Consider the following 12,759-nt stretch of genomic DNA (forward strand, 5'->3'; position numbering starts at 1 on the left):
GACCCAACTCATCACAGTTGAAGCACCTTATATTTGATCTGTCAACAAATCCAGTCTTGTAGCCACCTTTTCTAGCTGAGTTATACCGAGCCTTTGGTTTCCAGTTGTTGTCAGAAGATTGTCCCTTGTTCTTGAAAAACCTAGGCTTCATAACTCTAATGTTAGAGAATTTCCTAGCCCAGTAAGCCATGGATTGGTCCATCTCATCTAGCTCATCCAAGGTATAAAACTCATCTTCCTCTAGCTCCAAAATAACTTGCTTCTGAGGTCATTTGTTCTTTTTCTCCACATCTTGAATAACTAGAACTTGAGCATCTTGTTCATCTTCACTTGCTTCACTGTCATTTACAACTAAGGCACTTGAACCATCAACCACATGTCCTTGGTTTGCCTTTAATTACTTTCTTTGCAACATTTCAAGTTCATAAGTTTTCAAGATCTCATATAACACTTCCAATGTTATTCTGCTCAAGTCTAATCCTTCTCTAATAGCTGATATTTTCTGTTCAAGGTGATCAGGAAGAGCTAGCAAGAACTTTAGGTTAACCTCCCCAGCTTCATAATACTTATCATGAAGCTGCAAGTCATTTATCAATTTGTTAAATCTTTCAAAAATTTCAGTAATTCCTTCTTTAGACTTTGTCATGAAACCCTCATACTGAGACACAAGTATTCTCCTTTGATTTAATCTAATTTCCTCTGTACCCTCACACAAAATCTCAATCTTCTCACAAATCTGTTTGGCTATATCAAAGTTGACAATATTGTTGTACATAAAATTGTCAAGTGACTCTATCAGAATTAATTGCAGACCACTATCTAGAGAGATTTTTTTCCTTTTCAGTTTCAGTGTATTTTGAAGGGTCTTTAGGGGCATAATGAGATGGGATGATCATATCTCCATCAGTAGATTCATCAACCCTTTCCATGGGGGTGAAAGGGCCATTATTGAGAATCTGGATATATAATGGGTTGGCCATCCTTATGAACAGCATCATCTTCTTTTTTCAAAGTGTATAGTTGATTTTATCAAAGGCCGGTATCTTGATACTGCTTATCTTTTGTGCCCTCATACTTCCAAGATCTTTATCTGTTTTCTTTCAAATTTTGCTCTGATACCCTTTGTTAGATATTGAGTACAACACGGGGGTGAATGTGTTTCTTTTTATTTTTGGCTTTTTAAAACTTGTTTGGATATGGTGTGTGAACAAAGAAGTTTAATTGTAGAGATAATGCGTTAACAGAATTTAAACAACAAACACAATATTTCAAAACTCAATTAATTTGTATTAATTAAGTTTGTCTTGCTACAAATTCCGTGTTCTTAAAAATATAAGAACTCAGCTTCTTTCTTGAGAGAATACAAGAGAATATGAATCTGTTTGTTACCACTAAACTAAGGACCAGTGCATGCTTTATACACTAGCAGCACGGGTTTACAAAACTTGCACTAAAATGTACTAAACTCTTTTCTAAAGTAACCTTTTTCTATTTCCATTTCAAGCTTAGCAAATCTGTGCAGAATTTTGCAGGTTGTGACCATCCTTTATCTAGTTAATCTTGGCCCTTGATCTTGTATTCTCCCCAGCTACTTTGTAGACTTTTCAATATAATTGATAGATCGTTTGTTGACTGATAATCTTGAATTTATTTGCATTCTGTATTTGAGAGGCATGTAGAGATCTCCAGTTTATTTTATAGAGAAGTGATATCTCGATAAGTATAATGACTTATCGAGATCTCTGAGTTCTCTATAAGTATATTTAACTTGTCGAGGTCCCTTGATCTTTGCATGTTAAATGACTTGTCGATATGTCTGAGATCTCTACATGTAGAATTGACTTGTCGATATCTCAGAGATACATTTTGACTTGTCTATATCTCTGAGATCTCTAATGCGAAATTGACTTGTCGATATGTCTGAGATCTCTACATGTAGAATTGACTTGTCGATATCTCAGAGATACATTTTGACTTGTCGATATCTCTGAGATGTCTAATGAGAAATTGACCGTCGATATCTCCCATCTTCACATCTTCATTTTGACTTATCGATATTTCTGAGTTCTATACATGCAGAAATGACTTGTCGATATCTCCAATCTTCACATCTTAATTTGACTTGTCGATATCTCTGAAACTTCTCTATAAGCCATTTTGGACTTGTCGATTAGTCATTCTGGAGTTCTCGAATGAATTCTCTATATTACTTGATCCGTGACTTGTCGATATTTTGACTTAACATTTTTTTCCTAAAACAGTTTTATTCAACTACAAACTTCTTCACTTTTCTCTAAGACATAATCTTCTTCTAGAGCTTATTCCTTAGTTTGAATCTGTTTACAAAATAATACTTCAATCTAATCTTCTAACCATTTTACAGACTCAAGTAATACAATACACAAAGTTGATTATTAAACAACTAAATCTTAGAGTTATCAATGTGACTTAGTCTTGTTATTATATAGGTATGTTTTACACAATATTTTAAGTTGTACAATTTTAGACATTTTATGTCCGATTTGTGTCTCCTCTTATCAATGGGATATAGACTTTGTAAGAGGCAAGATTTAGTCACATTTTAATAATTTTGATATTGATATAGGACATTTCTGTGTCTTTACTTATAAGTTACTTGTAACTTACAAGTCCATAACAGTTTATGCATAAATGTTTGTCGACCCAATTTATAAGCTGAATTTACAATTTATAAGATGATAAATGAAATATTGGTAACGCATACTTTTTCTCAATTTATTTTGATTTTTCGCCTTTTTATATATTTTATTTTTAAAATATATGTTTAAATGTTAATCTATTTTAAAATTTATGAATTGTGATAATTATATTTAAAAATTAATTATTTTAGTTCATTTAAGTTAAAAAAATTTATGACTTGTAAATAAAATTATTCAAACCCTTATATAAGTTATAAGTATCTATTTAATTATCACTTTTAAGTTATTTTATTCATTTTAAATAATAAGTCATGTTCTAAAAATCACCGATTTTACCATTTAATTACCATATTAATCATTCAAATATGCTCTATCGATTCACATTTATAATCCGATTAATCATTATACTTTTTTCTTAAATTAATATATTTAGTTTAATAAATTAATTTTTTCTCTATTTTATTAAAAATATCCGATTAATATTTTGATTAATCACCAATTATCCTATTAATTAGTAAAAGATTACTCTGCCAAAAAATGCTGATTTTCATTTTTTAAACAATGATAATAAGTTACTTGATTTGTCAAACGGGCACCGGATATGTGATTTTCTCGTGCCAATTTGTTTTCACCCCGAAATCCACTGTAGTTCTGTGATATAAAAATATAAAATTACAGTGTATAACTGTAACACACTTCCTTATCATCATCCAATTCACATATATATGGATAGACAGTGAGCTTCTTGCAAAACATAACAAAACATACCAAAAAGATGGCTTCCTCTGCAACACCCTCAACTCTCACACTCTCTTACACCATTCCCCAAGACTTCAATTCCTCTTCTTCTCCTTCTCTTTCCTTTAAACCCAAACCCCTTTTCCCCAAAACTTTCACTTTTCACCCTTTAATTTTCAGGTGTAAAGACACTAAATTGAGCAAGTGGGTGAGTGAAAAAAGGAGTTTTGTTGTGTCTGCAGTGGCTGAAGTTGATGTAGAAGAAGTTTTGGAAGATGGGTTGGTGGAAAATGGGGCTTCTTCTGCTCCTGTTGGGAAACCCAAGAAAGGGAAAGCTGCATTGCTTCTAAAGAGAGATAGGGTATGTGTATGTATGTGTTTTATCATGGTTTCTTTTTATTTGTTTTGTTTTTTTATTTGATTGATGGGTTTTGCAGGAATTGTCTAATTTTGCAATTTTGTTTGTGTTACATGTTTTTCTTGAACTTTTTGTGATTTTGGTTGGTGGGTTTTTTAGAATTTGGGAAGTGGTGGTTTTTGGGATTTGAAAGATTTGATTTTTATGATTTGGTTTGTGTTAGATGGGGTTTTTCTTGAATGTTTTCGATTATGTAGCTAATCTCTAGGAATTTTGTGGATTGGATTATGTTGAAAATCAGTCTAATTTCCTAGTTGAAAATGTTGGTGCAATTGCAAAACTATGCTTGTAAAACATCATGGTTTTGTCTATATGTTGAATATCTTATTGTTAATAATTGTATGCGACCAATTTTCCTCTCGGTTACCGTTGAAAGAATTTCTCACTTGTTTTCATAAGTTCTCTGTTCCATTTGCATATTGTTAGCCAGTACCATTCCAGGGAACATTTCTCATATTACCTAAAATGCTACTCTATTTATTTTCCTCAAGAATCTGCTTTACATTTTGGCTTGTTGTAACTTATTCCAATGGTTTTACTGTTAGTCCCATACATTACCCTTTTCCACGAGGCTTAATATTTTCATACACTTGAAATATATCTTTTTTGTTATTTGATGGCCAGACTAGGTCTAAAAGATTCTTGGAAATTCAGAAGTTGAGGGAGACCAAAACAGAATATGACATGAAAACAGCGATTATCTTTCTTAAGGAAATGGCAAAAACAAAGTTTGTTGAGACTGCGGAAGCTCATTTTCGGCTTAACATTGACCCAAAGTATAACGATCAACAGCTGAGAGCAACTGTACGACTTCCAGTCGCTTTGTCATTATACAAAATGTTCTCCGGAGCTTATAATCTATCAACGCAACAAAATAAAAAATTAATAATTTTTTATTCATTTACTGTAGGTAAATTTGCCAAAGGGAACTGGACAGACTGTTAAGGTGGCTGTTTTAACTCAAGGTAATTACTTTTTTCAAGTTTTAGATTTAACGTTTTGTTTATGCACAGGAAGCTCTTATTCTCATTTTCATTTCAGTGTAATTACTATGTTCATAGAAAATCAGGGTAATCATGTGAGGAGTATAAAACAGTTGCAACATAGCCTTAATCATTCATGATATTGTGACTCTATATAGGCCTTACCTACTTGTTCAACAGTTCAAGTATTTATGATCTATAAATACATTGGCCCAGAAAAGTAAAACAGTTTTAGGTTGGAGGCACAAGTTTAGATTTTGAAATTAGGGAGATGTATTATAATAATAGGTTGGAAGTGCTTGTCCTGCTTAGGAAATCAGATTGAATCTATAGGTTTTGTTTCTGAACTGATCAATTTAACAATATAGAACTCAAGCACATATGCCTGCACTATGGCTTGAACCATTGATCTCTTAGACCAAGAAAAAAGAGGTATTCGCCAGGCTATGGAACAACATGTACTTCATCTTGATCTGTTTAATTGTGATAAAAGTGAAGGGTGACGAATTAAGTAAGATTGTAAGCTGCCTTATCTCTCACCATTAATTGAATAAGTTGTTTCTCTATATATTAAAGTAGTTGGTCTTTAGAATAGTAAGGATCTTATATGTGCGTGACAAAATAAAATAAAAATTAAGCAATTGACGACTGAGTACAGTGGCATAATATCTACTGATCTGATCCTAGATCCTGATTATTAATATTATATTCCAGATTTTTTAAGTATTGCGTTGTAACTTGTAGTTCTTTCACAATAGAAATGAGAAAAAATGAACACAACTAAGGAAATGAGTGGGGAATTAGCCCATTACTTTTACTTAGTTTTCTATTTATTTTCATCCAGTGCTGACTCTGTCCAGTACTGATGTGTTGATAATAGAGGAGATCGATTAAAAATTAACCTCTGAACCTATCATCCACAACCCCTTGTGAAGTCTCTACTGCAAGCATAAACCCATAGGCTCATGACATGTCCAATTTCAGGAAAATTGAAGTATGATATTAGGGTCTGAAGTACGAGATTCAAATGACTTATAACATTACTTTGTGGCTTGATTAGTACCATAGGGAGTTTAAAGTACGAACGCTTGGATGGGATGTGCATTTCAGGCACCTTGTGACACATTTTGTTAGACACCTCAGCATCAACCTAGAAGAGCTGGTCTTGTCCCTCTGCATAGTCAATATTTTTATGTTTTATATAACTGATATCATCTAATCGGCGACTTTAACTTCTGCAAGCCAAAATTAGAAATCAGAAGACTCTGACCGTGGATGTAATGGAGTTCAAACGTACTTATAAGTTAAAACATAAATGGATCCAGATTTATGCCCATCCCCCACTGCTGTAATAGTATTCTCTAATCTCAGGAATTATATACATATATAATCAGTCAAAAAATCACAATTTTAGAACATATGTTATACAACTGTTCCAAATTTCAAGTTGACTGTGTGTTCTCATTAAGTTCCATTACAACTTATACAAATGTGGAAGCCTGGTTATAATGGCGCAACCCGATATCTTCGTGTTAAGGTTTAAAAATTGTGTATGCTTGGATGATGGCCACTGTTATGTTTTGCTTTTGCCTCATCTATCTATTGATAGTCAAACACTGGTGTTTTCGCTGTGCACTATCTTTCTGGCATTTCTTTCTGATTGTAAATCACACTACTTCAAGTTGGTGTCTTTATTACAAATTTGATGCGATACATAAGTGTCAATCAATCTCTTTTATATTCAGCTTGTTGGGCCTCCTAACAGTACACATATTTCCACAGGTGAGAAGTTTGATGAGGCAAAAAGTGCAGGAGCAGACTTGGTCGGTGGAGAAGACTTGATACAACAAATTAAAGAAGGATTCATGGACTTTGATAAATTGATTGCTACTCCCGATATGATGCCTAAGGTATTGCATAAACTTTATATTTTGAATAACTGTATTTATGTCTCCTGTCTTAAATTCACCAATGCTTTTGGATGTTTGAGACTTGTGCAAGCTTTGCACATGCTTTGTTTAATTTTAAACAGGATAAATTACAGGCGTTTAAGGTTTATGTGGCACAATAACTTGTAGTTGAGTAAGATTACAATCTGTTAAATGAATTGTCCTAATATAGTACTATATTTCCCTTTCTGTCTTAATTTAATTTTGTTTTCCCATTTCCCTTCTGAACTAATAAATACAGAGTTAGGTATACAGTCGAGTTTTTGTTCACTGGATATTTATTAATCCATACCATTATGTTAGAGTTGTATAGATGTTTATGCACAAGATTTCTAATCAGACATTTATTTATGCATATCAGGTTGCCAGTCTAGGAAAGATTTTAGGACCTCGAGGACTCATGCCAAATCCAAAGGCTGGTACCGTTACAACCAACATTCCTCAGGTATGCTTTCTGGCAGTTTCTGTGTAATACTCAAATTTCTCTCTTAAATCTACAACATAGTTAATTCCTTGTACTGATATATTTGTACGACCATGTTACTGATTTAGTTTTCAACATTATTACTCTATATCAACTGTTTTAGTGTCTAGTACTTGGATTATTATTAGGACTCAAGTTATTAATTGAAAATATAGAAGTGGCAGCATTCGTAAATTCCTGTTTGAAATTGATATCATAATTCTGTATCTGCTCTTTGCACTTGCTCTCAATTATCAAATCCTTGTTGTTTGAGCTTGTAATGAAATATGGGTTTACGGGATCATGCATATTGCAGGCCATCGATGAGTTTAAAAAGGGAAAAGTTGAATACAGAGCAGATAAAACAGGGATCGTACACTTGCCTTTTGGGAAGGCTAATTTTTCAGAGGAAGATCTTCTTGTAAACTTGCTTGCTGCAGTGGTACCCCCCCCCCCCCAATTCCTTCTCTTGTTTCATTATTGGCTAAGATTAATTATCCGGACATCATCTTTATTTTTGTTTAATTATTTGATATGCTAGAAATCAGTAGAATCGAACAAGCCATCTGGTGCCAAAGGAGTATACTGGAAAAGTGCACACATTTGTTCATCAATGGGGCCTTCCATCAAATTGAATATAAGGGACATGCTTGATTTCAAGTTACCAACTGATCTTTGAAGAATGTAAGTTACACTTTTCCTTTTGTTCTCCACATATGGAGATTCTAGCTTTTAGAAGATAGTACAAAGTTGAAGGGAGAGCCCAGAATCTCCTGTGCCATAAAATAGTCACTCAGAGATCATCCCTTATATGCCACTCCAACACAATCTTGTATCGCAAAGACACAATCATGGTTAATATTTTTTAATGTTTTATATCTTGGAAGTTGGAATCATAGTGCATACGTATGTTTGAGATTGTATTTAGTGATAATTGCATGATCAAAGAACCTCTCCATTTTTTAGCAAGAACATTGACATCAATTATGAACTGAAAATAATTTTCTTTTCAAAATAAGCGGCAAATTTTAATTAATTAATAGAAATTAAATCTGTTATTTCTATCATGTTGGGACAGTATATATTAATTTATAGAGGTTATGCTGGAGTATAGCAGGTCTACTGTTCATCCTTGCAACATGTGGCTCTTCCTGTATTCTTTCAGACTTACAAGATCTTGCTGAAAAATCTGGGACCGTGATGTACGAAATGCCCTAGTTTAAGATATTTTAGAGCGTGAGATTCCTCGGAGAATCCGACAAAGGTCTTGTATAAATAAAATGTATGTTTATTATTCAATACAATATTCTTTTGCAGAGTAACGGAATAAAGCGTCAAAATGGCTATCAGCAACTAATAGAGTATTAATTAATAAAATAGTATTTTTTTAAAAAAATAATATTTTTTTTGTTGTAACATAATGAATATATTTTATTTTTATTCGATAAAATAATAAAGTTGCTAAATTTCAAAAAATAAAAAATAAACTCACAAAACTAATATATTTTCTTGATTTCAACGGTATTACTTTATTTTAAACAGATTTAAGTAAATACTATTCCCTCTCTTTTCTTTTATATATTATTTGACTTTCTTGCACACAATTTTAAGTACTTTAACCGCATAGATAAATTAATATTTAATTTTTTTTTCTAAATTAAAATTTGAGTTATATATTTTTATTAAAAAAAAAATTAAAAAAATATTATTCTAACTATACGGTCAAAACACTTATGAACAAAAGCCAAATATGACAGTGTTTTAAACCATAATCGAAGACGCACTCATAACTTTTACACATTCCTCCGGTATATAAATACGGTCAAGAAGTCATTAATGTTATTCACCAATCACCCCCATTTGAATTTGTAACTTTGTTTTAAATCTGTCATGAACACGAAACTTTTTTTTGTTTCTCGATTCACGTCTCCCCGAACTGGAAACGGGAACTGGGGATTCTAGTATAATCATTTTTTTAATTAAGGCTTTTATTTCATTGAATTTCACCAATGTACAAGCGTACAGCAGCCGCGCGAAACTACAACGACATAGACTAAATGCGAGAACCTGACTGATACAACCTACAGCTTCTATTCAACAGAACTAGAAAGATTTCCTGCATAACAAGAAAAACAGAAATTGCAACTACTAAAACAGACGGCTGCTGCAAACCCCAAAGACCATACGGGGTGTTTACGCACGCGGCGCTTCTTAAATATCAAATTTACTCCTTTTTTCGTATTTATTTAAATACATGAATGGTAGTGTTTTTTATCGTATGGAACCCGCAACCGCTACTTTTCGTGTGCGCACCGGGTAAACCCCAAAATCTCACGCAATAGCTTGTAAATCACGTGAAACAAGATAAACCGCACTTAAGCGTCTTGCTTTGATTTAGGAGGCGTAATTATAAATTCTCCTCCAGTGGGATTCGAACATGTGACCAAATGGATAATTATTCATTTTTTAATCAACTGAGCCAACACTTATGGGCCGAAATAGTTATGTTGTTAGCTAAAGAAACAATTACGTTGTTCGCTTGAATTGGTTCGATATATATATATATACATATATATATATATGTGTAATTGCTAAATTACGACTATCTGCTCAAAAAGTCTTGACATAAATTGATATTATAAAAATCTATTAATAATTTATTTTTATTACTTACGTATATTTAATTTATATAATAAATTATAATTTTTTTTCTCAAGTCATCATCTTAAAATAAATTATACTACGGTCACAAAATGAGACTTAATTAACTAGTTATTGTTGTACTTTCCGGTTTATACATCAGCATGGGGAATTTTAAGTGGTTTTGTCTATTTGATATAATTGTATCCTGAATTAATTTTTTAATTTATTGCAAAATCACAATTAATTATAATTAAAGAAATATATGGGTGAAAACCTAAATAATCATTGCCCAATTTAACCACCGGAATTTTAAACTGTCCCAAATATCTACCAAATACTCCATTTTTAGTGAAGTATCATGTTTAAAACTCATTTGTCAGTGGAGTATCGGACCACATACTCCTTTACGAGTATAGTAACATGTGAGATATTCTTTTGTCAATAAAATATCATCTAAAATTTTAAAATTATTAAATTAAGTTACATATTTAATTAGGGTTTAGACTGTTAGTGTATTTGCCCTAGAGACAACACCATTATGTTTATATAATGAGACATTTGGATTATTAATTATGATTCTATGGATTATGCTTAAGTAATTTATTATATCTTTATTTTCTGCGATAAAATGTTAGATTAATAAAATGTCCTTGGAATATGATATGTAAATCTATATCTCTAAGTACGTGAGTTAGAAATGAGATTATGAGAATAATATTGATATTCCTAAAGGTCCCTTGTCAATTATTATTGTTAAGGGACGATAATAAATATGTTGAGACTAGTGTGTTTGTTGAATGATGATCACATCTCAATGATCATATGTATGGTGATACTAAAGTCAAAACACAGGTACATGTATTAGATACATGGTGTTGGATTGATTCGTTGTGAGACACTACATGTTTATAGTGTCATAAGTTAATCTCACGGTAATAATGATGTATTGGTTCTTAGACATGAAATCATTATATTTATATACGATAATTAATATACATTGATATTATTGAAAGTTATTCTTCACCGGGTAATAATATAAGTACACATTGGGTATATTATGAATCGTATGAGAAATATGAATGATCTAGATGAGATTTAACCCTCCTATATTAAAGTAGTGATATTATTGGCCTCTTGATTAAGTAAGACTATAAAATGCATGGTCGTGCTCAAATACTGATTTATTTAATAGTTTACTCATTGATCAAGAAAATAAGGATTAAACGTTAACAGAGGAGGACATAATACATGACTCGAGTTTGGTCAATTATATAAGGCTAAAGAGATTATATTACATTGTACATTATTCACGAAAGGTTTATTTAAATCACCAATTATTATTATTACTTGGGGAGTAATGATGTATTAATAGATGTCACTCATTGTTTATAATTTTATTATTAGAAAATAAAATTATTGTCAACGTAATAATAACCTAAAGGGTCATACACAAAGAACGTTTAAAACGGAGCGTTATTTAAATTATGAATTTAAATGTTTTTATTATATTTAATTCAAATTTAATTATTAAATTAATTAAGTGAGACTTGATTAATTGTATATATATTGGAATTCGAATTTAATAGTAATATAAACCCGAAATCAGAATGGGTTATTTTTCAGAAGCCCATTAAATTTAAGGTTAGGCCTTAATCCTCTCTCCCCTACATATACATTAAGATGTATATTTTTAGGGTTACTTGCCACATTACGTTTTTGAGAAAAACCCTAGCAGCTCCACATCTTAGAGAGGCTAGAGAGAAAGAGAGAGAGAAAGAGGCAACCAAATCCGCTAGTACCGGCTCCGGTGATCATTGGACGATCGGATGTTCGTGTGGATATCTTGGAGAGCAGATCTTCGCAAGGAGAGTTGTTGTGGTTCATCTAGATTAGAACTTCCATTACAATCAGAAGGAAAACTTTATTTAAATTACAAGATCCTATTCTCCATATTTATCCAGTCATTATACATAGATCATGCGGTAGGAATTCAAATTTTTTGTTTTCCATTGCGTTTTATTGCTTGAATCCCTAACATAGACTTTAGGGTTTAGGGTGTCATAAAACTAAATCACTTTTACTTGTATTGATTCTTTTTAAGTATTTCTAAATTTCGGATGAGAAATTGTTAAACCATAAAATATTAAAAATATAAAATATGGTACATGTTTAAATGATAAAATATTGAATAATTTTTTTAAATTTTAGAAAAAATATATAATACTTCACTGGGGAAAGGAGTATCAGGATCAGGATATGTTGTATAAAACATGCATGTACCTTAACAAGACTAGGATAATTTGTCAACCCTAAGTAAGTTGTATTGTTATCTTAGTTTGTATTTGTACTTGTAACATTTTAAAGTCTGTAAAAATACAAAGGAGCAGACTGGAGTCTTTTTCCTGAAACAATATCAAGCCTAAGGATTCTATTTGGAAGAAGATCAAGGTGATCATGCCTCAGAAGAATTTTGAAGAAGCTTGGAGTTGAATAAATCTGTTTGGTTAAAAATACTCTAAGTCAAGATCTCTACAAATCACATATTTAGTGTTATTGAGAAGTCATTCGAGAACTCCAAATGACTCATCGAGAAGTTAGGAAAGCTACTTGAGAACTCAAAGAGATATGACAAGTCAAAAAGACATGAAGGTTGGAGACATCGACAAGTCATTTCTTCACTAGAGAACTCAGAGTTATCGACAAGTCTACATTCATTAGAGAACTCTGAGTTATCGATAAGTCAAAGTTCACTAGAGAACTCCGAGATATCGATAAGTCAAAATTCACTAGAGAACTCTAAGTTGTCAACAATTCAAAGTGAAGACATGATGCTGAGAGATCTCGACAAGCTAAAGTTTCATTCGAGAACTCAGAGACCTCCATAAGT

The 12,759-nt window shown here is 31.9% G+C and overlaps 1 protein-coding gene across 2 annotated transcripts; it reads left to right on the forward strand.

The window, feature by feature from the left end:
• Positions 1–3,405: 3,405 nt before the first annotated feature.
• LOC141661463 (large ribosomal subunit protein uL1c) lies at positions 3,406–8,551 on the forward strand. Of its 2 annotated transcripts, XM_074468486.1 has the most exons (8): positions 3,406–3,777; positions 4,459–4,638; positions 4,745–4,799; positions 6,600–6,727; positions 7,128–7,211; positions 7,546–7,671; positions 7,771–7,913; positions 8,344–8,551. In XM_074468486.1, the coding sequence occupies exons 1-7, from the start codon at positions 3,454–3,456 to the stop codon at positions 7,906–7,908; spliced, it is 1,035 nt and encodes a 344-aa protein (XP_074324587.1). In that variant the 5' UTR covers positions 3,406–3,453; the 3' UTR covers positions 7,909–7,913; positions 8,344–8,551. The 2 variants fall into 2 exon arrangements, with proteins under 2 accessions (XP_074324587.1, XP_074324582.1); XM_074468481.1 differs by lacking the exon at positions 8,344–8,551 and having other exon boundaries at positions 7,771–8,125.
• Positions 8,552–12,759: the final 4,208 nt, after the last annotated feature.

The sequence above is a fragment of the Apium graveolens genome, chromosome 1, assembly GCF_009905375.1.
Source record: "Apium graveolens cultivar Ventura chromosome 1, ASM990537v1, whole genome shotgun sequence".
In the NCBI taxonomy this organism is placed as follows: domain Eukaryota; kingdom Viridiplantae; phylum Streptophyta; class Magnoliopsida; order Apiales; family Apiaceae; genus Apium; species Apium graveolens.